The 23,769-nt window shown below is 37.0% G+C and overlaps 3 protein-coding genes across 3 annotated transcripts; 2 read left to right on the forward strand and 1 right to left on the reverse strand.

Moving 5' to 3' along the window:
- Positions 1 to 6,780: 6,780 nt before the first annotated feature.
- LOC118663712 (olfactory receptor 5B2-like) lies at positions 6,781 to 7,740 on the forward strand. The gene has a single exon (XM_036323617.1). The coding sequence runs from the start codon at positions 6,793 to 6,795 to the stop codon at positions 7,738 to 7,740; it is 948 nt and encodes a 315-aa protein (XP_036179510.1). The 5' UTR covers positions 6,781 to 6,792.
- Positions 7,741 to 10,724: 2,984 nt separating this feature from the next.
- On the reverse strand, positions 10,725 to 13,303 carry LOC118663718 (olfactory receptor 5B2-like). Its single transcript, XM_036323631.1, has 2 exons — positions 12,401 to 13,303; positions 10,725 to 10,727 (listed from the first exon to the last, which is right to left on the reverse strand). Exons 1-2 carry the CDS (start codon positions 13,301 to 13,303, stop codon positions 10,725 to 10,727), a joined length of 906 nt encoding a protein of 301 aa, XP_036179524.1.
- Positions 13,304 to 20,047: 6,744 nt separating this feature from the next.
- On the forward strand, positions 20,048 to 20,998 carry LOC118663728 (olfactory receptor 5B2-like). The gene has a single exon (XM_036323640.1). It carries the CDS (start codon positions 20,054 to 20,056, stop codon positions 20,996 to 20,998), a length of 945 nt encoding a protein of 314 aa, XP_036179533.1. The 5' UTR covers positions 20,048 to 20,053.
- Positions 20,999 to 23,769: the final 2,771 nt, after the last annotated feature.

Raw genomic sequence — 23,769 nt, forward strand, 5'->3', positions numbered from 1 at the left:
GATAAAAGCATATTTTAATTCACTTAAATAAAAATATAATATTTAATTTTTCAAGTTTAATTTCCAAAAAGACAATAATATTAATAACTTATTTTGTATAAATGCTATAAATTTGTTAATATATACATATCACTCATATTTTGAACCTCACTATGATAAAATTTAAATCTATTTGTATATCCATTTCTTTCCTCAGATTTGAGTAATTTTTGGCCATTTATTTCTTCAAATATTCTTTCTGGCCCTTTCCTTTTTTTGGACTGCCATTATGCATATGTTAGTAGTCTTATAGTATTCCACTGTTCTCTGAGACTATAGAGAACATAATTCTTCATAATTCTTTATTTCTGCTTCTCAGACTGGATTTCTCAACTGACCTGTCTTAAAATTCACTGATTTTTTCCCCTGCCAGTTTAAATCTGCTACTGATCCACTTTGATGAAATCTTTGTTATTTAATTTTATTTTCAAATCAAGAATTTCTATTTGTTTGTTGAAATCTATATCTTTATTGGTTTCTCTATTTAGTGAGACATTGATCTCATACTTTCCTTAATTTTTTTAGACTAGGTTTTCTTTAGTTCTTTTCTTTCCACAGTTTTCATGTAGTGGGGAATTATTAAAAATAGAAAGAATTTGGGTAAAGATCGTCCACAAAAATGTCATATCTCAGCTCCTGGTGGCCATGTTATAATTTCTACATAGAAATATAGCTGGAATTGTATGTGTGTGTGTGTGTGTGTGTGTGTGTGTGTGTGTGTGTGTATTTTCCAGGGTTATTCAGCTTTGTCTGAAATTCAGTAGGTGAGCCGAATGTACCACAGATGAATCCTTGTTTTCCAAATTGCCTTGACAACTTAAACAGCTCTCATTTTGATTCTCCTCTGTCTTATTTCTCAGTTCGTTAATTATTAACACACACTGCAACCCCACAACTACATGTTAGGGTCTTTGGAATTAACTCATGGTGACTTCTAAGGTCTCTAAAAGATAAATGATTTCTTAGAGGAAATAGACACTTTTTCAAAAATGAATGGAGGCTTTCTCACACACAAAAAGTAAGATTTTGTAATTGTTTTATAGTGTTTAATGAGAGTTCACAATATACCAGGCTCTTTTTTGAAAACTTTATAAATATTAACTTATATGCACCTCATAACACTGTGTGAAGCAGACACTATCATCATCTCCATTTATAAAGAAGGGAACTGAAGTGCTGAGGGATTACAGCACTTGTAACCGTTTTCACATGAATTTCAGGAAGTCGTGTTGATATGGGGCAGCACAACTTTTATAACCTCCCAGCTTGTTTCCATTACCTCCTCATGATTCTGCCTGAATCTCTTCTGCTGAAGACGTCTACACTTTCAAGAAGACATAGCCCCAAGTAATGTAAACACATTAGTACTATGTCTTCACAAACTAAGCTCGGTCTCTATAGTCTAATTGCTTCTACTGTAAATGACTGGGGTGGAAGACTCACATTGCTCTCTTGAGCACCTAGTCCCCTGACACCTTCATGTATGTATAAATCCCTCTGGTTCCCAATCATTGGCCTCTAACATCCCAACATTACTCTGACATTTTAGTTACCAGTCTGCATGCCAAAGGCTCATGGTGTTCTTTCATTGATCTTAATGTAAAATTTTATCCATTTTACTAAGTGGCCTTATTTCACTGGCATATTACTGTGAGCCTACAGCAATGGTCAGGGATAAACCCCCAAGCTAAAATATTGTCTATGGTGAGTATGATGATTCCTTCTTGGAGCTGCTCAGCATTTACAGAGTACATTTTTCCTATTTGTCCTCCCAACAGTATCCCTGTGTGACAGGTTGGAGAATATTTTATAATCCTCACCTGATAATTACCTTCTTCTTATATTTCCCAGCCTCTAGAGAACTTAAATCTTTGTGACCAGACAGTAAGTACGAACTTCAACAGGATGGATTCTGCTTTTCTTTTTGAGTGGGACTAACAATTTGAGGATCATATGTGAAGTTGTGTTATTTTCTTTGAAGAGCAAGGTAAAGTTCTAGCTCAGTTCTATGATCTGTTTAGATTATGGTATTAGATGTGCTATGTTAAGTTACAAGGGCAACATCTTCCTATGAGTTTTTCAGAGTTTAATATCCCAAGTGTTACTACTCTCATGCTTCCATGCTGTTTAATTAGAGTCCAGATGTTACAACAACCTCCATTAATTAGGAAAATGGTGATTTTTTTGCAAATAACAGAGGATGGTATTTTTTCTTATCATTTAAAATTCCTGTGTTTAGGAAAGCACTTAGAAAATGGTGGACACCAAATAAATCTTTGTTGAGGCAATGAGTGAACAAATAAATAAATGAATGGGTGAGTGAATCACTGGATGAATTGTTTATTGCACCTGTTTATTAAATACATTCTGAAGTTCATGGTTCTGTATCATTAAAACATACTCTCATGTGTAACTTTGTATAAACTTTCCCAAGGCTCTTGACCAAATGTTTTAGACTTTTTAAAACAAGGAATCCACAGCAAAAGGCATGATTTACATTGTCACCCAGCACACACAAACACATACACATGTACCAGAAACAAAACTTTCATAAAGCCCTATTTATTTTTTCATTTGCAATGCATGTTTGCTTTATAATCTTTTCTATCTTAAATGAACTCAAATATTCAAAGTACTGTGTGTGTCAGGAATTATTGCTAATAATTGTAAAATATTGTTCTAGGACAATTTGTGTTAAATTAATTCTCCAAGACTCAGTTCACTCAAAACAAATTCATGGAGGGTTTAATTGCTGAAGATTTGATGAATATAACAAATTTATTGATTCAACAAAAAGGTGTTTCATAGATTATTCTTCTTGATTATCTATATATATAAAAGGCTAATATACTAAGTGTCTCTCCTACTGTCCAACCGGTTGCTATGATGCACACTGACCACCAGGGGGCAGACACTCAATGCAGGAGCTGCCGTGACATGTACTGGCCTTTTACAAAGAAACGGCACCACAGACCTAGCGTCAACAAACCAACACTCAGGTTCTCCCAAGTGGGACACAGGCCCCGCTACCACCTCAGAGTGACAGCCCACCAAATCGCAGCCAATGCTGCCAAGACCCCATGGCACAAAATGTGGCCCACAGCCCAGCCCAGCCCAGAAACGGTTACTGTGGGCACCAGATAATGACTTCAGGTAGCAGCGCCTGGCTTCCTCTCCCTAGCGACTAGCCTCCTTGCAGTTTCTTCAGCCCAGGAACATGGCTTGCTTTATAGCCAGATGCAAACATTTCACACTTTAACCAAATGTCTTTGAAGTGCTTTCCCATGCCTCACCTCATTTGATCATCACAGAAGTCCTGGAGTAGGCAGATAGGAGACTCGGTAGAATGCTATTTTCTTTCCATTTGCTGGAAAATGGAGATTTAGAAAGTTTAGAAACTTGGTCTGACTGAAAAGAAGTAAGAAATGGTGGACCTTGAAAATGACTTCAGGTTTTCTCACTGTGCAGAATATCATCAAACACTGCTGCGGTTAAATATTATACCCTTTGTTCTCCCTGTGTGATCTACAATAATAATCTGCTTCATGTTGATATTTACTGCTGTGTTGCTGACAATTACCTGAAAGAGAAGTTGGGGTGCTTGACTGGGATGGAAAAAGTTTAGCTAAATCAGAAAGCAGGTCTAATTAAACAAGTTTATTCTGTATATATAAAAGGCTAAGTTAACTCACACATGCATGATGTATATAAAGCTCTCACTGGCGCCAATCACATGTGTGTGTTTCGATCTGTCATTGTCGATCATGAATTTGGTTGACACTTCTATTATAGAGAAAGGGCGAATAGCAATATTAAAATATTTCTTCTAATTAATTTCCTTTCAATGTACACAAATCTGTGCACCGGGCCACTAGTATTCCTATAAATATACATGTATTTCTCTTGTTATTTTAATATATTTTACTGAGTATATACCCAGGTGAATTTAAAGAGAACTATTGACATTAACTATATTGAGTAAATGTGGAACCTATTATAAAATATATATTAATGAAGAATATATTCTATGAAAATAGTAATGAAATACATGTAAGTTCTGTTTCTCTTAGATTTTTTTCTTCTAGTCTCAGAGCATTTATCTTTGTAGATGTTGCTTATTCTCTTGTTCAGCATTATTTTTTACAGATCTACTTTCATGTAGAAATAGCAATCATTTCTTCACTAGCTCATTCACCCAACAAAAATTAATTGATAGTTGCCATGCATTTTGCTAAGCACAAGGATACAAAGAGGGGTTTGAATCTATATGAACTAGGACAATAGAACCTGGCATGAAAGGCAATATGGCTACCCATTACATTGCTGGTATTATTTTGTTAGGGTCAGAAAGACACTGTCTATAGGACAAATTTACTATCTAGTTGAAAAGACAAAACTTTAAAATCCTTCAATATCTACCCCTTAGTCCCCACCACCTCTCAGCTCCCATATCTCCATCTCACCTCAGGTTTCCTTTTTTTTTTTTTAACTTTTCCAATGGCCCATTCTGGGCCTGAATTCTTAGGAGGGGTGCCCTAAATGATGGCTTGGCCTGGAGTAGTCACACTAGAGGTGGTGACAAGTGAATGAACTCAGGATACACTTTGAAGGTAGAGATATAAGATGTGCTCATGAACTACAAGTGAATTGTGAGGGAAAGAGCTCTAAAGCTGGATAATTCAGGTATTAAGGGATTCTATGTTGAAGACTTTATCAGGCTTGACCAGATATTTAGCCTGGATTCTGAAGACTGTGGAGGCTATTTTATAATGAGATTATGTAAGTGGGTGAAATAATCAGTATAGCCTTTAATAGTCTGCTCTTGCAGAAACCATACCATGAAAAATGGCATCTCAAAATTTGTATCTGTAATTATCCCTGGAGCTCAGCCCCCAATTTTTTATTAACATTTGTAAAAATAGTGTGTTTGTTTAAACAAATTTGGATTTAAGTTATGAAGTCCATTCACATAAGTTTCTCATTCATGTAAGTTTCTTTAGTAATGTGATTCCAACCATTGTGTTAGGTTTCTTTTGATACTTTCTTTCAACCATCTTATATACTACTACTACTAATAATAATAATATTTATTTAATAATAGTAAAACTTATGGTTTATTGCATGCTAACTATGTATTAAGCAGTATTCTGTGTGATTTAAACATGTCAAATCATTGAGTTCTCCAGATTTGCAAAATCCTATTATCATCATCCCTATTTTTCACTGAGGCCCACCTGGCAAGTGGAAATGCAGGAACTGAATGACCCCAGAGACCATGTTCTTTAGCAACATGAGATGCCGCCTCTTTATAGAGAGTGCACCTTTTAAAATTGCTGTAAGAATTTTGTGACAAAGTAAGAGTAGGAAACACATGCCTTATTTATTTATTTATTTATTTATTTATTTATTTATTTTTGGATGAAGAAATTCAAGCTCAGGACACTTACACTGCTCCCCAATGGAGGTGATGAGTATCTTCCTCCATTCTCTGCTACCCACCTCAAGAGGTTGAAGCAAGAGGTCTGAATGGTCACAGTTTTGAGATTTTTCCACTTTTGGGGGTGGGTATATCTTTCAAGGGGCAGTTTTCTCTGAGGAGAGAAAGGGAAACTTCTTTCTTAGATCTCAGATGGATCACAATTGCTTAAATGATAATCTTCACAGAACTTCACATCCAGAAAGGCATTGGCACATCATTTTTCTCAGGTAATTAACTAATAGGACAGTTGGGAGATTAAATGAGGTATTATTCTCATACTACCTGGCACATGGTAAGTGTTGCATTAATATGAGTGTTACATGGCTCAGGGATGACCAAGTAACTGACAGAGAAAGTAGAAACTTTCAACCCAAATGAAAATAAGCAGTAGATATTTTGAAGAAAAGGTCATTTGGAATATCTGAGTGAAGTCAGGAACTAAGAAATGTGTGCATACCCTTACAAATTGAAAGATGAAGGTCAGAAGATGCAGTCTCTTGGTTATTGACAATCCTGTGTAGGGAGCGGCTATAGGATTAAGCCTCAGACTGACCTGTTGGCAAAGCCACAAACAAGTCCCAGATTAGAGGGCACAGCACTCTTAGCATATTTAGGGTTGACCTTATGACACTCCCTAGATCTTATCTGGGAAGCTGATGGGCAGAGGGAGATGTAGCAAGTGCTGCCAAAACAAGTGAAACTCACAAGAACATTGTAACTATGGTGACCACTACCTTGTTTACCTCTAGCTATAAAATAAAGGGTCAGCTTGCTGTCTGGATCTCTCTCTGTGGCCTCAGCCAGGCACAGGAAGATCCACCTAGACCAGTGATGGCACACCTATGACATGTGTGTCAGAGGTGACACGCGAACTCATTTTTTTTGGTTGATTTTTCTTTGTTAAATGGCACTTAAATATATAAAATAAATATCAAAAATATAAGTCTTTGTTTTACTAAGGTTGCAAATATCAAAAAATTTCTCTATGTGACACGGCACCAGAGTTAAGTTAGGGTTTTTCAAAATGTTGACACGCCGAGGTCAAAAGGTTCGCCATCACTGACCTAGACCCAGCTTATTCTCTTTGTTTGTCTTTTCTACATCCTTCCCAGCGCCACCTCAGGCTCACCGAACCCTTGGCTGTGCTGGCATGGTACAACCCTGCACTGGTAATGGCATCATGGTGACATGGGTATGCTGTGAGCCATTTCCCATGCATTAGTAATTTATCCATTTTGCTTCTCTTGTTTTGACAGGTGAAATACAATTTCAAAATGACCTCCATGGAGAATAGCACAGAGGTGAATGAATTTAGACTCTTGGGACTGACCGACACCCCAGAGTTACAGGTCCCCCTCTTCATAATATTCACTCTTATATATCTTGTCACTCTCGTGGGAAATCTTGGGATTATCATGTTAATTCTGTTGGACTCTTGCCTCCACACTCCCATGTATTTTTTCCTCAGTAACCTATCTCTGGTAGACTGTGCTTACTCCTCGGCTGTTACTCCCAAGGTGATGGCTGGGTTCCTCACAGGGGATAAAGTCATCTCCTACGGGGGATGTGTTGCTCAGATGTTTTTCTTTGTGGCTTTTGCCAGTGCAGACTGTTTCCTACTAGCTGTCATGGCTTATGATCGCCATGCAGCGGTGTGTAAACCCCTACATTACACCAGCACTGTGACCACCAGAGTGTGTGCTCAAATGTCCCTAGGCTGCCATGTCTGGGGCTTGGTTGAATCCGCCATCCACACTGGATTTACCTTCTGTCTCTCCTTCTGCCATTCCAATGTGGTCCATCACTTTTTCTGTGATATCCCTGCAATCCTGGCTCTTTCATGCTCTGACATCTACACAAATGAGATTGTGCTCTTCATCTTAGCAGCTTTCAATGTCTTGTTTGCCCTAACAGTTATTTTGACCTCCTATCTATTCATATTCATTGCCATCCTGAGGATGCGCTCAGCAGAGGGACGAAAGAAAGCCTTCTCTACCTGTGCTTCTCACCTCACTTCTGTAACCATATTCTATGGAACTGTAATCTTCATGTACTTACAACCCAGCTCTAGTCACTCTATGGACGATGATCAATTGGCATCTGTGTTCTATACAATAATAGTCCCCATGTTGAACCCTATTGTCTATAGTCTACGGAATAAAGAGGTTAATAATGCTTTCAGAAAAGTCATTAAGAAGATGAAGGTCCTGCTCAGCACATAGTTTTAGTTAGAGAGATTATACATCTCAGCTGTCTATTGCTATGCAATAAATTACCACAACACTTAGTGGCTTAAAAAACAGCTTTTAATAGCATTTAATATATTAGATTAATTTGAGGGAAATGTCTTTATGATATTGAGCCCTCACATCTATGAAGATGTACTAGTATGGCTGTATGTTTTCCTTTTCATCCTTAATGATGTTTTGCAGTTTTCTCCATAAAGTTCTATATGTCTTCAGAAAAGATTTATTCCTACTTATCTTTGGAGGTTTTGTTGCTATTCCCAATGCTATCTTTCTTTCTATTACATTTTCCGTTTGGTTATTGTTAGTATATAGGAACGCTTTTGATTTGTCTTTGTTCCTCTTGTAGTCTACTAACTTTGCAAAACTCTCTTATGTGTCCTAAAATAAATCACTTTTAATCTGAAAAAAACAACAACAACAGCTTTTATTTCTCATAATTCTAAGAACAGGTACTTTGCTGCTTTCACATGGGTTCACTCATGAGGTTGCATATCTTCTGCATGGTTGCATGGTTGGGCTGAAAGGTTCAAGATGGCCTTACGTTTCTGCATGCTGATTCTGGGTACTGTCTACCTCTGCTCCACAGGGTCTTTCATCTTCCAGAGGCCGGACCAGTCTTCTTTCATAATATTTTCAGGCCAGCATTCTCATAGTGTGGCCATTTCTCTCCACAAATTTGTAATGAGGGAGAAAAATGAGAATTCGAGGTGGTCTTATAGTTCCATTAAAGAGGAAAACAACTCAAGCCTCACTGGTACGGTAGAGTTAGACTGGCCCAATAATGACAAGAATTTAAAGTCAGGTGGTTATCACCGACCAGATTCAGAATTATTGAACGGGAACTTCATCTTCTTAGTGGCTTTTCTGTGCACCATAATTCAAGTAAAAATATCACTGTTGCCCTAACCGGTTTGGCTCAGTGGATAGAGCATCAGCCTGTGGACTCAAGGTTCCCAGGTTCAATTCCGGTCAAGAGCATGTACCTTGGTTGCGGGCACATCCCCGGTGGGGAGTGTGCAGGAGGCGGCTGATCGATGTTTCTCTCTCATCGATGTTTCTAATTCTCTATCCCTCTCCCTTCCTCTCTGTAAAAAATCAATAAAATATATTTAAAAAAAAAAAAAAAAGAATATCACTGTTGCCAGGCCCACATGGCTCAGAGGTCACAGCTCAATTTCCAGTCAGGGCACATGCCCTAGTTGTGGGTTCAGTCCCCACAACAACATTGATCGGCTGCCTGCCTCATACCCCTCAGTGTGGACTGAGCCTGCAACCTGGGCATTCACCTGACCAGGCACCAAACCAGCAACCCTTTGATGCACAGGATAACACCCAACCAACTGAGCCACACCGGCCAGGGTGGATTCTTGACAATTTGTTTCACAATCTTGGTTTGGGTTTTCCTGATATAAACAAACAAACAAACAATTCTTTCTTATAGATAAATTTTATTTTACTTCTTATTAAATTTATTGGATGACAGTGGTTAATAAGATTATGTAGGTTTCAAGTGTACATTAATATAATACATGATCTATGCATTGCATTGTGTGCCTACCACTCAAAGTCAAAAATCTTCCATCACCATATATTTGGCCTCCTTTACCCTTTACTACCCCCAAACCCGTTCTCTCTGGTAACCACAATACAGTTGTCAGTGTCTATGAGTTTCAGTTTTATATCCCACATATGAATGAAATCAAATGGTTCTTAGCTTTTTCTGATTAACCTATTTCACTTAACATGATATTATTGAACAGGATAATATCCATGTTGTCACAAATGTCAGTATTTCATCTTTTCTTATGGCTGAGTAGTATTCCATTATATGTACCACATCTTATTTATCCAATCATTTATTGAAGGACACTTCAGTTTTTTCCATGTCTTGACAACCATGAATAGTGCTGCAATTAATACAGGGATGCATATCTTTGTGAATAAATGTTTTCAACTTTTAGGGGTTGCTAAGTCATATATGGTAACTCTAGTCTTAATTATTTTAGTAACCTTATCATTCTCCACCTAGACATTAATCATTAGAATTAACTATATCTCCATTGATTTCTACTGTTTTCCATAGTGGCTGCACCAGTTTATATTCCCACCAGCAGTGAATGAAGTTTCCTTTTTCTCCACACTCTATCCAACACTTGTTATTACTTATCATGTTGATAATAACCATTCTAACAGGGGTGAGATGATATCTCATTGTAGTTTTGATTTGCATTTCCCTAATAAAGTTGTAAGTAATCTGTATAGACCTCTCCTAGGAGGTGGAATGTAGTCTCTTCCATCTGAGTGTGCACTGAAATTTGGTAACTGGCTTCTAAAGTATAGAGTGGACGGGGACGGGGACGGGTGGTGGTAGCATTATATGAAAGAACCTGGCAAAAGTTTAAGTGATCATCTTGTTTAATTGATCAAGATAAAGCCCCCAGTGACAAGTCATGTTGGTAATGTGTATCCCCTAGTAGGACATGATGAGAAGTTCACCTCTCATTCTTTCTCAAAACCTATGCTTTTGTTTAACTATGTGACAAAAATATCAGACAAACAGAAATTGAAAGGCATTCTACAAAATACATATTAAGGTAATGAAAAATAAGGAAATACTGAGAAACTGTCAAGATCAGAAAAGATTAAAGAGACACGATAAATATGTACAATGTTGCATCCTGGATTATATTCTATAAGAGCAAAATGACCTTAGTAAAAAATAATGATCTGAATAATTTCTTGAAGTTTTAGATAATAGTAGTAATCAATGTTGTTTTCTTAGTTTTCACAAATGTAATATGATAAAGTAAAATATTAACTAAAGAGGAAATTTGGTGAGAGGTACATAAGACTTGTCTGTTTATAATCATTGACATTGAATAAATAATCATTATTTATGGATATATTTTTCAAATTCAATTGGGTAGAAAACTTATTATAGTTCTCATTTTTATGATTTACTAAATAAAACATTTCATGTGTTATTTTCCACTTAATGAGAAATACTAATGAAAAAGAATTAAGATGGTTTGATATGATCCATTTGATAGTATGGTTTCTAAAAAATTAATTTGTCCAAAAGTGGTAAATACAAATAGTGAGTACTTATATAGAAGAAAAACCTAGCCATGTCTCATGAAATGCTCTAAAATTGTATTGATTAATTGATTGATGAGAGAGAGAGAGAGAGAGAGAGAGAGAGAGAGAGAGAGAGAGAGAGAGAGAGAGAGAAACACTTATTTATGAATTCATTGGTTGCTTCTTGTATGTGCCCTAACCAGGGATCCAACCTGCAACTTTGGTGTATGGACAGCATTCTAACTAACTGAGGCTTTTCTAGAGAATTTTATAATGGATAATGAACTCATGTAATTATCAGTGGTTCAAATATATTGACTGCTGGATCCAAATTTTGACTAATATATTCATTAACATGTTTATTGAGAAATTATTATAAAGCAGGTTGTAATTTATGTATTGGAAATGAAGCTGTTAGGAAGACAAAGTGACTCCTCTTGTGTAGTGTATGCTGTCAGTAGGAAAATAAAGGAATAATGATAATAGTTTAATTTGAGTACTGATCAGAATTATGAAGACTAAAGCAAGAAGTGCAAGGAAGGAACAGTGTCCACTGGTGGGTGGGGTGACTGTGGTGTGGAAACATGTAAGCAAAGAGCTGAAGGAAGTAAGGGAGCTTTCTGAGCATTGGTAACAGCAAGGACAAAGATCCTGATGCAGGAGCATGCTGGGAGTTGTCCAGAAAAAGCAAGGAACTCAGTGTAAATGAGTAGGAGAGGAATAACACACGACAGAGCTCATCTAACACTGAAGCATCCCTGAATGAGTGGCATGAAACTTTTCTTAGTATTTTCAATGAGAAAAATGAATAGCATTATTATTAATCAGTGTTGTTTGTTTACAAAATATAAGATAAGGTAGTCATATACAGAAAAATTAACTACCTGACTTACTGAAGAAAGAAATGTTAATTCCTTTATTATATTATGCATATGTAGTTCTGAATAAAATGTGCCAAAAAAGCATATATCTTTATTTAAATGGCCATATCACTTTTTAAAAATTTGAGACTCCTAAAATAGTATTGAACTACAGAAATAAATAATGTTGAACATAAATTTATAATCTGATATATAAATTATTTTAACTATTTAATTAAAAACTAGCCATACTCCATCTAACCCTTTAAAAAAATTTCCCACTTTTGCATGTATGTGCATTTATGGGATTCTTGCATATGCTTTTTTTTCATGGATTTGTGTTTGCCATGTTTTCCATATATCCTTCCATTGTTACATGCTAGAGAAAATATAAACATGTGAATAAACTAAATATAATTAATAAGGTTTATTACAAGCAAGGCTCCCCAAATTCTTAAGGTACCTTTTGGCCATCCTAATTCAGACATCATGTATTTGGACACAATATTTTCTTTTTTCTAGATGATAGGCTTTTGAAGAAAAAATGGCATTATTTCAGTAATTTAGGAGCATTGTTGGGCCTTAAAATGTGAGTTATTGCATGTTGAACATCTGACAGGAATGAAACTAGGTTATTGTGGATCCTTACAACTTTCTCAAGTGAAGTCTAGAGATAATGTTGCCTTCTCAACAACCTTCTTGAATGCATTTTTGACCTCCTTGTTTCTCAAGCTGTAGACCAGAGGGTTCAACATGGGGATGACCATAGTATAGAACACAGAGGCAATTTTGTCTGTGTCCATGGAATGGCTGGAGCTGGGCTGGATGTACATGAAGATGACAGTCCCATAGAAGATGGAGACTGCAGTGAGGTGAGAAGCACAGGTGGACAGAGCCTTCTGATACCCTGAAGATGAGTGCATCTTTAGGATGGTGACAAATATGAACAGGTAGGAAATCAAGATAACCAGGAGAGCAGAAAGAATGTTGAAGCTTGCCACAAAAATAAGAATCTGCTCACTAATATGCCTGTCTGAGCAAGAAAGAGCCATGACTGCAGGAATATCACAGAAAAAGTGATGGACCAGATTAGACATACAGAAAGAGAGGCTGAAAGTGTTAATAGTGTGGGCAGAGGCAGTTAGAAAACTATAGACATAGGAACCTATGGCAAGACATGCACACACACCTGGTGTCATGGTGATGGTGTAATGTAGGGGTTTGCACACTGCTACATAGCGGTCATAAGCCATTGAGGCCAAGAGGAAATTTTCCAGAGTGGCAAAGGCTACAAAAAAGAACATCTGAGCAGCACATGCATTGTAGGAGATGACCTTGTCTCCTACAAGGAACCCAGCCATAACCTTGGGAGTGACAGCTGTAGAGGAACAAAAGTCAACCAAAGACAAATTACTAAGGAAAAGGTACATAGGGGTATGGAGGCGAAAGTCCATGAGAATCAAGATGATTATCCCCAGGTTTCCAACCACACTGATGAGGTAGATGACGGTGAACATTAAAAAGAGGGGGACCTGCAGTTCTGGGACATTGGTTAGTCCAAAGAGGATGAACTCGGTCACTTCTGTATTGTTCTCCATGGATGTTGTTTGGGAATCAGATGGTGTCCTATAGCAATGAGTCATAAAGGAACACATTGATTAACAAAAAATCAATTGAAACTGATAGATAGAAAAGTGATAAGTAGATGCACATTTTCATTATGGCAGTCAGATTTGAAGTATGGGTTTACCAACAAAGTTTAATGCATTCATTACCTGTAGAGTTACACATTGTTGAAACTGAAGTTTAATGAACAATCTCCCACTTTTTAAAATTTTGTAAACTGATTTGTGTAAACAAGTTATATCTTAATCAAGATGACATATTTGGAATAAATATATCTGTCATGTCATATCCCTGAGCCTAGTGAATGCTTATACTTCTTGTTGCTTATGTGCCAGGAAATGCTCAAGACACCTTACATCTATATTTATTTATTTTTCTCAATAAATCTATAAGATTAATTAGTTGTTACCCTATTTAACTTATAAGGCACAGAGGCTCAGTAATGTTTTTAAGTTTAAAAGTTATTACTGCCAAAGCCAAGCTATATACATAGGCAGAGTGGTTCTTCAGTTAATTGGTATTAATATAAATAAAATTGAATTTAATGCAACTTGCAATTACTTTTTGTCACCATTGCTCCAGACTCAGTATTCAGCATTTTAGTTAAGTAGCTGAAACTTCTTCAATTTCAAGAAGGTTTCAGCTACTTAACTAAAATGTGATTTCTTTTTTTTCTTTCTTTCTTTTTTTCTTTTGTCTTCCTTTCTTTCTCCTTCTTTTTAATCCTCACCCAAGGACATGTTTAGAGAGAGGGGGAAAGAGAGAGAGAGAGAGAGAGAGAGAGAGAGAGAGAGAGAGAGATCAATGTAGCAGAGAATCATCAATTGGTTGCCTTCCATACATGCCTCAACTGGTAATCAAACTCACAACCCAGCTATGTGCCCTGACTGGAAATCAACATCTGAACAGCACGTGAATCCTCTTGTTGCATAGGACAATGCTCAACCAACTGAGACACTCTGGCCAGGCAAGAGTCTCCTTTCTTAAACTCATTTTCTTTCATTGAGATCATCTCATAGTAGAATCACGGAGATCAGGGTTGAAAGTTCCTAACTTGTTGGCTGCTTTAGCCTCCTGGTCTTTTTTGGTGTTGGGATTCATGTTTAAACTTTTTATATAAATATGTTCTTGAGTCAGAACAATGTTTTAAATCATTTTCATCTGAATTTGAGGTCTTTCGAAGGACACATCATTCACTAATCATTATTCTCTACCATTGTCCTAACTCTTTCACATCTTCGCTTACAAACCAAGCCCCTGAAGTCAGTAGGTTTATCAACCTTTGGCAATCATAAGCACTTGTAGAATGTAGTATGTTCTGCAAACAATAAAAGTTATAGGGATATAAAATTATATTTAGGTACGTGTTTACATATGTGTATATACATAAACACATCTTTTCATTTAATCCTCACAATAATATCATAAGATATGTGATACTATAATTCCAAATTTACCATTAAGAGAACTTAGGACTTGAGAAGCTATATAAAGCTCTACAATTGCACAGCTAGTATTAAGAAAATCCAAGATTCATGATTCAAATCCATCTGTGACCAAATCAAAAGCTAGTCTTTCGCCCTGACCGGTTTGGCCCAGTGGATAGAGCATCTGCCTGCAGACTGAGGGGTCCCAGGTTCCATTCCAGTCAGGGGCATGTACCTTGGTTGCAGGCACATACCCAGTAGGGGGTGTGCTGGAGGCAGCTGATCGATGTTTCTAACTCTCTATCCCTCTCCTTTCCTCTCTGTAAAAAATCAATAAAATATATATTTTTAAAAAGCTAGTCTTTCACCATCAACATTTGTAGATATGCTAGTAATAATAAAGATGAAATTATGAGGAAAAGATTACCATGGATCTTGTTAATTCAACTGCAACTCTTCTGTAGTTTAAAGGAAGGTTATTTCATTCTCTTCTGCTTTTAAAAAAACCTTTGGTGAAAGCACACAGATAGTAAATAAGGTGAAATTAAGACTCATTCAATAGAACATTACCTCTTTTGCTAATCATTTTTAGGAAAGCAACATAATGTTATTTCATAAGTATCACTGTACTTCTTACTGATGAAGTTTTTTATTTAAACCCCAAGTCTCAAGTTGCTGTTTTAGAAAAAAAAAATGTTCAAAACACCTACTTATGTGCTCAAATAACCCATAGCAGATATTGTTGCCCTGTGGATTTTGCATAAATTACAGTTCACACGAAAAAATGTGTATGAAACCAAAAGCTTACCTTGCTGTTGAAATGGAAGGCACAGTCAATCATGACTAGTGGTTCTGAAATCTGAAATCTAACCATGGAATAATGTATATATAGTCTTGGTGATATTCTCTAACAGGTACTGGTCAAAAGAATCTAAGATCTCTATGGCAAGTAAAGATGGAGGAAAACCTCGACATGAAGTCAGGAACCTCAGAAACCTGGGTACACATTTTAAACCCACCAGTAATACTTACTATGCTTTTGGAGGAGTCACTTGTCTTCTTCTTGCTTCTAAACTAAAGAATAAAATTACCTCTCCTACATAATTTACAGAATTGTGCCTGTAAATGGCAAATGAAGAAAGCTCTGTAAAACAAAGAGGGGTTATCATTTTAAAGTCAATCAATAGAATATTCAACTTGAGATGTTTTCCCTGGCCATGATTGCAGGCTCATAGCAAATTCTCAGATCAGAGTCCAAGGGAAGGCCCACACGTACTTAGGGAGGGTAAATAACAGCCAAGGGGCTAAGCACACAGTTTAGTTACTTTAAAATGATGTCATGTTGAATCATATTGGGATTTCAGAGGCTAACTCATGGGAATCTGGTAGGAGCCATAGAGATGTGGAATGGTTTGGGGATGTTCCCTGTGAGGACTTCTATAGCCCTCATCCCAAGGTCTTAGAAAAGAAGCAGTTAAATTGCCTATAGGAACCTAGCTGGATATGATGAGAATGCACACATGTTTTCATATTATTTGTTATTTATTATTTTTCCTATTTTTAATTAAAATAGAATTTACAAAATTAATTAAATTTACAAATTTACAAATTTAATTAAAATAAAATTTTCCCTTTTTATTAAAATTATTGGGGTGACACTGGTTAACAAAATCATGCAGGTTTCATGTGCATAATTCCACAACACATTATCTGTACACTGTATTATGTGTTTACCACCCCAAGTCAAATCTCTTTCCATCACCATTTACCCCCAAATACCCTCCTCCACCTTCTTTACCCTCTCCTTATGCTAAGTAAAACAAATGAATTTTTGAGGAACACAATTTAACCCATAATATATTAGTGGCAAAATATTTTTATTATTGCTGAAAGGTATTCCATTATATATAGACTAGAGGTCCAGTGCATGAAATTCGTGCACTGGGGAGGTGGGGAGGCGTCCCTCAGCCCAGCCTGCAACCTCTCCAGTCTGGGACCCCTTGGGGGATGTCTGACTACCGGTTTAGGCCTGATCCCTCTCACAATCGCTCGCCTGCCTGCCTGCCTGATCACCCCCTAACCACTCCCCTGCCGGGCTGATTGACACCTAACTGCTCGCCTGCCAGCCTGATCGCCCCCAACTGTCCTCCCCTGTGGGCCTGGTCGCCCCCAACTGTCCTCCCCTGCAGGCCTGGTCACCCCCAACTGCCCTCTCCTGCCGGCCCAATTGCTCCCAACTGCCCTCCCCTGCTGGCCATCTTGTGATGACATGGGGACGGCCATCTTGTGACCACATGGGGGCAGCCATCTTGTGCAAGGGTGTGACAGTCAATTTGCATATTACCTCTTTATTATATAGGATATGAAAGATTGTTTCTACACTTCCCACTTATAAGACATTTGGGTTGGTTCAAATATCTGGATTCTTTTTTAACATTTTTACTTTTTATTGATTTTAGAGAGAGAGGAAGGGAAAGAGCAAGAGAGGGAGGAACATTGGTGTGAGAGAGAAACATCCATCAGTTGTCTCCTGCATGCACCCAGCCAGGGATCAAACCCACAACTTGAGTATGTGCCCTGATCTGGAATGGAACCTGCCACCTTTTGGTTTATGAGATGATGCTTCGGCTAACTGAGACCACTGACTGGTATCTGGATATTTTGAATAAAGTTACTACACATCTATCCAAAGTTATTTTTGTGTGAATATAGGTTTGCATTTTACTTAGATAATCACTATGAGATTGCTTGGTCAGATCCTAAGTGTATTGTTAATTGAATGGAATTCAGTGTTTCCTTATCAATCTTCTATTTGGTTTCCATTATTAAATATGAGATATTGAAATCTCCCCCTATTGTGTTACTATTTCTCCCTTCAATGTTTAATTCATATATTGGGCATATTTAATGCATATGTATTTATACTTGTTCTATCTCCTGGAGAATTGACATTTTTATCATTATATAATATCTTTGTTTCTTCTGGTGGTTTTTGAGTTAAAGTCTATTTTATCTGCTGCAAAGATGACTACTCTTGCCCTTTCCGATGGGGAGTCAACATACACACACACACACACACACACACACAAAACCAGCATGTTCACAGAGCTAACATAATGTCCCTCAATTGAGAATTGGATAAACAATCTGTACTATCCATAAAAGAGAGTACTACTTAAAAAAAAAAAGATTACACTATAGGCCAATGGTCGGCAAACTGTGGCTCGCGAGCCACATGTGGCTCTTTGGCCCCTTGAGTGTGGCTCTTCCACAAAATACCAACTTCTGTGCATGGGCCACGAAGTTTCAATTGCACTGTACATGCGCGCCTGCCCTTGGTATTTTGTGGAAGAGCCATACTCAAGGGGCCAAAGAGCCGCATGTGGCTCTCGAGCCGCAGTTTGCTGACCACTGCTATAGGCAAAAGTAGAAATATTGATGGATCTTAAATTCATTATACTAAGTGAAAGAAGCAAGACTCATAGACTACATATGCATAAGGACATTCTTGCAAAAGCAGTTATAGACACAAAACAGTTCAATGGTCTCCAAGGGTAGCGGGTAGGAGAAGGAGTTGGCTACAAAGAACCTTGTGCTTTTGCATACATGATGGAAATGTTCTATTATCTTGATTCTGGTAGTAGTTACATAACCATATACATTTGACAAAATTCTTAAAACTATACACACACAAAAATGTGTGGATCTTACTGTTTTAAAATTATGCATTTAGAAAATGAAAAAGACATAACAAGTAATAGCAAAATATGCATGTAAACTCTGCCGGTAGGTCCCCATAGACATATTAATTGCATCTTCCCTAAGAAGGTGGGATAAGGAGCTATAGATGGTCTCATGGGGCACATTCCCTGAGAGCTCTATAATTCACCCCTGGGTCCCTTGCATTGGCCTCTGAAATATCAACACTCCACATAGCATCATTTTAGAGGGACCAGACTGCATGTTGGGCCCTTTGATCTTCATATATTCATCTGAATGTTAATAATTATCATTACACACAATTTTTCTGTCTACTGAAGAATTGCTACAAACCTGCAACCATGGCCAAGAAAATTACCCCAAGAAAAAAAATTATATATTGAGTGACTTTAAAATGATAATCTTATAATCAGTTGTTTACTAGGCCTTCCCTTATATGCTATTTACAGATACAATCCTGTAAATTATGTGGGAGAAGTAATTTTTATTATGTATATAAACATACCAATAAGGAGAAGGTAAGGGGCTTCTCCAAGGGAACAGTAAAGATTCGTGGTGGATTCAGGACTTGGGTCCAGGGTTCCAGGTTCTTGTTAGTGTTTTTTCCTCTATCTTTCCCAGTCTTAGAGCACTTGGAACCTTTTGATCACTCCTAAAATATAGCTTTTTTAAAAATCATTATTTATATAGTATTTTATGGTTGAATTTCTGATTTTAACTGACTATTCAGGATTGACTGTCCCTTCTCCTCAAGGAACAAGGTAAGCTCAATATTCTATATATACTATTAATAAAGCTTCATGTACTATAAGTTATTTGAGAAAAAAAATAGATGTTTTGACCTTTTTTAAAAATAGTGAGTTGAGGCTGGAGTATAAATGTCAAAGCTTCTATTAGTAGGGAGTTTGGGGATACTTATGAAATATCTTGCTGCTTCCCTGAAGAAGATAAGTAAAAAAATAAGATACTGGTAAATGCTACTCTGATTGGGTAGGGTGATAAGTTCATCTTGTTCACTATCAATTGGTCTCCTACTGGAGTTAAAAAAGGGAACTAAATGAATTAACATGATTGAACTGTAGTTCAACTTTTTACCCATAGTATCATTTTAATTATTATGGTACCTGTAAATATGCTGACAATGAGGAAGCTAAAGGCACAAAGAATTTGATTGGGTTGAAAATGAGTTTCGCCGGGGGAAGGTCATTGGGGGTAAAAAAGGAGACACATGCACTACTATTTGTAATACTTTAAAAATAAAATAAAATTTTAAAAAATGAGTTTCAATGTTAAATCTTGAATCTTCTTCATGTTAGTGATATAATTATACAATATCATGTAACTACTAGAATCCTTAATTTTTAATGGTAATTGAAAATACTACTCATTGTATACACAGACATTTATATGTAAAGCTCTTAACATTAGATCAAGATAATTTTAAACTATAAATTATTAATGAAATAATGTACATGGTATTTATACATCCTAATTTCACTACAATTTTTTTGTTTGTCACTTTTTTCCTTTATTTCTCACTGCTACAGGACATCTCATGATTCCCAACTAGCATTGATGGAGAACAGAACAAAAGTGACACACTTCATCCTCCTCGGACTAACCAATGCCCCAGAACTACAGGCCCCCCTCTTTATCATGTTCACTATCATTTATCTCACCAATGTGGTTGGGAACCTGGGAATGATCGCGTTGATTCTCTTGGACTCTCGTCTCCATACCCCCATGTACTTTTTCCTCAGTAACCTGTCTCTGGTGGACTTTGCTTACTCCTCAGCTGTCACTCCCAAAGTCATGGCTGGGTTACTTATAGGCAACAAGGTCATCTCTTACAATGCATGTGCTGCTCAGATGTTCTTTTTTGTAGCCTTTGCCACTGTGGAAAATTACCTCTTAGCATCAATGGCCTATGACCGCTACGCAGCGGTGTGCAAACCCCTACATTACACCACCACCATGACAACAGGTGTGTGTTCACGCCTGGCTGTAGGCTCCTACATCTGTGGTTTCCTGAATGCCTCCTTCCATGTTGGGGACATATTCAGCCTTTTCTTTTGTAAATCTAATCTGGTCCATCACTTTTTCTGTGATGTTCCAGCAGTCATGGCTCTCTCTTGCTCAGATACACACAGGAGTGAAGTGTTTCTTGTTTTTATGTCAAGCTTTAATGTCTTTTTTGCTCTTCTGGTTATATTGATTTCCTACCTGTTCATATTTATAACCATCTTGAAGATGCACTCAGCTCAAGGGCACCAGAAGGCTTTGTCTACCTGTGCTTCTCACCTCACTACAGTCTCCATCTTCTACGGAACTGTCATCTTTATGTATTTACAGCCCAGTTCCAATCATTCCATGGACACAGACAAGGTGGCCTCTGTGTTCTATTCCATGGTCATCCCAATGCTGAACCCTCTGGTCTACAGCCTGAGGAACAAAGAGGTCAAGAGTGCATTCAAGAAGGTGGTTGAGAAGGCACATTTTTCTATAGGATTTGGAATTTAACCTTATAGTGCACAATGACATTATTGAGTTTCTCTCAGCCTTTTTCCATGCAATAAATTTAAGCCCCGTACTTCATTTAAATTCCTGAGATGATGTTCTTATCTTTACAACAGTTTTTGCCCAGTAAAAAGAAACCATATTCAGAAATACAATATCTGAATGATGATGGCTGAGGGAAAGCATTGGAAATTTTGGGATCTGCTTGTCAAACGTTACTAATGATATTTGATTTAATAACTTGTCCCACTTACATTTTCTCTACCATCTGCTAATGCAAACTTACATGTTAAAAGGGGCAAAAACAAGCTGATGAACAAAGGCACATGTATGTGTCCCATGTGGACATTCACACTGGAGTGGGAAATTTGTAAGAGGTAAGTGGAGTGCTGCTAATTTTTAATTAAAACAATTTACGCAGTTAATTAATATATTAAACATAAAGCTATGTCCTATCAAAAATATTTATTTTGTTGAATAACTCTTCTAAGATCCTAAGTAGGAGGAAAAATTCATGTACTTTTACATAAAAGTATGTACTCTGGCACACCTTATTGAGAAATACATAAATATCACATCTTAAATGAATGAACATTTCTGCCTTGACTGGGTCATTTTGTGGAATCATGTTCACATTACAATTTTCAGAAAGATAAAACAATCACCCAAATTTCATAGCTTACCTGAGGGTTCCCTCTTGGTGTTGTACATGCTATGGGTTTTGACAAATGTGTAATGAAGTGAATGTATTATTATAATATCAGACAGTATTTTCACTGTGCTGTCTAGTCATCCCTCGCTCCACAAACTCTTGGCACCTACTGATCTTTTTACTGTCTCCATAGTTTTTCCTTTACCAGAATGTCATATAGTCGGAATCATCTGGTATGTAGCCTTTTCAGATTGGTTTCTTTCATATAGTAATATGCATTTAAAGTTCCTTTGTGTCTTTTCATGGCTTGATAGTTCATTTTCTTTTAGTACTGAATAATTGTACCACAGTTTATCCATTAATCTAATGAAGAACATCTTGGTTGCCTCCAGTTTGGGCAATTTTGAATAAAGATGCTTTAAACATTTATGTTCAGGTTTTTGTGTGGACATAAATTTTCAACTCATTTGGGTAAATACCAGGGAGGATGATTGCTGAATTGTATGGTAAGAGTATGAAAGTTCCTGTTGCTACACATTTTAACCAGCATATGGTATTGTCAATGTTCTGGATTTTGGACATTTTAATATGCATATAGTGGAATCCCATTGTTGTTTTAATTTGCATTTCCCTCTGGATGTATGTATGATGTGGACCATCTTTCAAAATGTTTATTTGCCATTTGTTATCTTCTTTTGTGAGGTGTCTGTTAAAGTCTTTGGCCTGAAGCACTTGTATACATGCATATTAGCATATCCAATGGACACAGGCACTGAGGGGTGGGGGCTTGCCTGGGGTGGGAATGGCTGGGTGGGGGGGGGGGGTGGTCAATTGGGGAAAAAGAAGACAAATGTAAAACTTTAGACAATAAAAAAAAAAGGAAGAAAGAAAGGGGGAAAAAGTCTTTGGTCTGTTTTATAATCAAGTTGTTTGGCTTTTTTTTATTACTCTTTGTTTTTTGTCTGTTTGTTTTTACTTTTATCATTTTTAAAAAATCTTTATTGTTGAAAATACTGCACATGTTCCCATTTTTCCCCCATTGACTCCTTCTAGCCAGCTCCCCTTCCCCTCCAGGCCTTCACCACCCTATTGTCTGTATCCCTGGGTTAAGCATATATGCATTCAAGTTCTTTGATGGATATCTTCCCACCCACACACCCACACCTTCCCTTTGAATTTTTAAGAGTTCTTTTTTGTATTTGGGATGACCATTTATTATGTGATAGGTCATTTTGCAAGTATTTCTCTAAGTTTGTGGTTGCTTTTCTACTCACTTGACATTGTTTTTCACAGAGAATTTTTTATATTAATGAAATCCAGCTTATTGTTTCTTTCACAAATCATGCCTTTAGTGTTGTATCTACAAAGTCATCATTATACCGAAGGTCATCTAGGTTTTTCCCCGTTATCTTCTATGAGTTCGATAGTTCTATATTGAGGTTTATGATACATTTTGAGTAAATTTTTTATGAAGGGTGTGAGGTTTGTGTCTAGGTACATTTTTTTTTTTTTGCATGTGGATGTCCAGTTGTTCCAGCACCATTTGTTGAAAGGAATTTTCTCTATTTTATTGTCTTCGCTCCTTTGTCAAAAAATCAGTTGGTCACACGTATATAGGTTTATTACTGGGCTCTCTGTTCTGTTCCATTGATCTATTTGTATATTCTCTCACCAATATTATATTGTCTTAGTTATGTAGCTTTATAGTAAGTCTTGAAGTTTAGTAGTGTCGGTCTAGCACTTCATTTTGGGTCTTTTTGTGACTTCTATCTCTTTGCTTACATTTTCCATCTGTTCTTGTATGCTGTCTACTTTATCCATTAGAACCCTTAGCATATAAATGGTAGTTATTTAAATTCCTGGTCTGGATAATTCAAATTACAATGATTCCTTCCCTCTCCCTCTACAAGCAGCTCAAGGGGATTTTTCTATAGTTTCTACTGTGAAAACCAGATTGAGTTCCTGGGGGTGGATCTTACAAAACGTGGAAAACCTTTTGTCATTGTATCTCCCACAACTTTTAATTCTCAGAGTTGTCCACCCTGAGCCTCCAACAATTTTTCAATATAGTTTAGGTTTTCCTTTCCAGATGCTGGTTCACTTGTCATTCTCTGTTCATGAG

The sequence above is a fragment of the Myotis myotis genome, unplaced genomic scaffold, assembly GCF_014108235.1.
Source record: "Myotis myotis isolate mMyoMyo1 unplaced genomic scaffold, mMyoMyo1.p scaffold_m19_p_10, whole genome shotgun sequence".
NCBI classification, from domain to species: Eukaryota; Metazoa; Chordata; class Mammalia; order Chiroptera; family Vespertilionidae; genus Myotis; species Myotis myotis.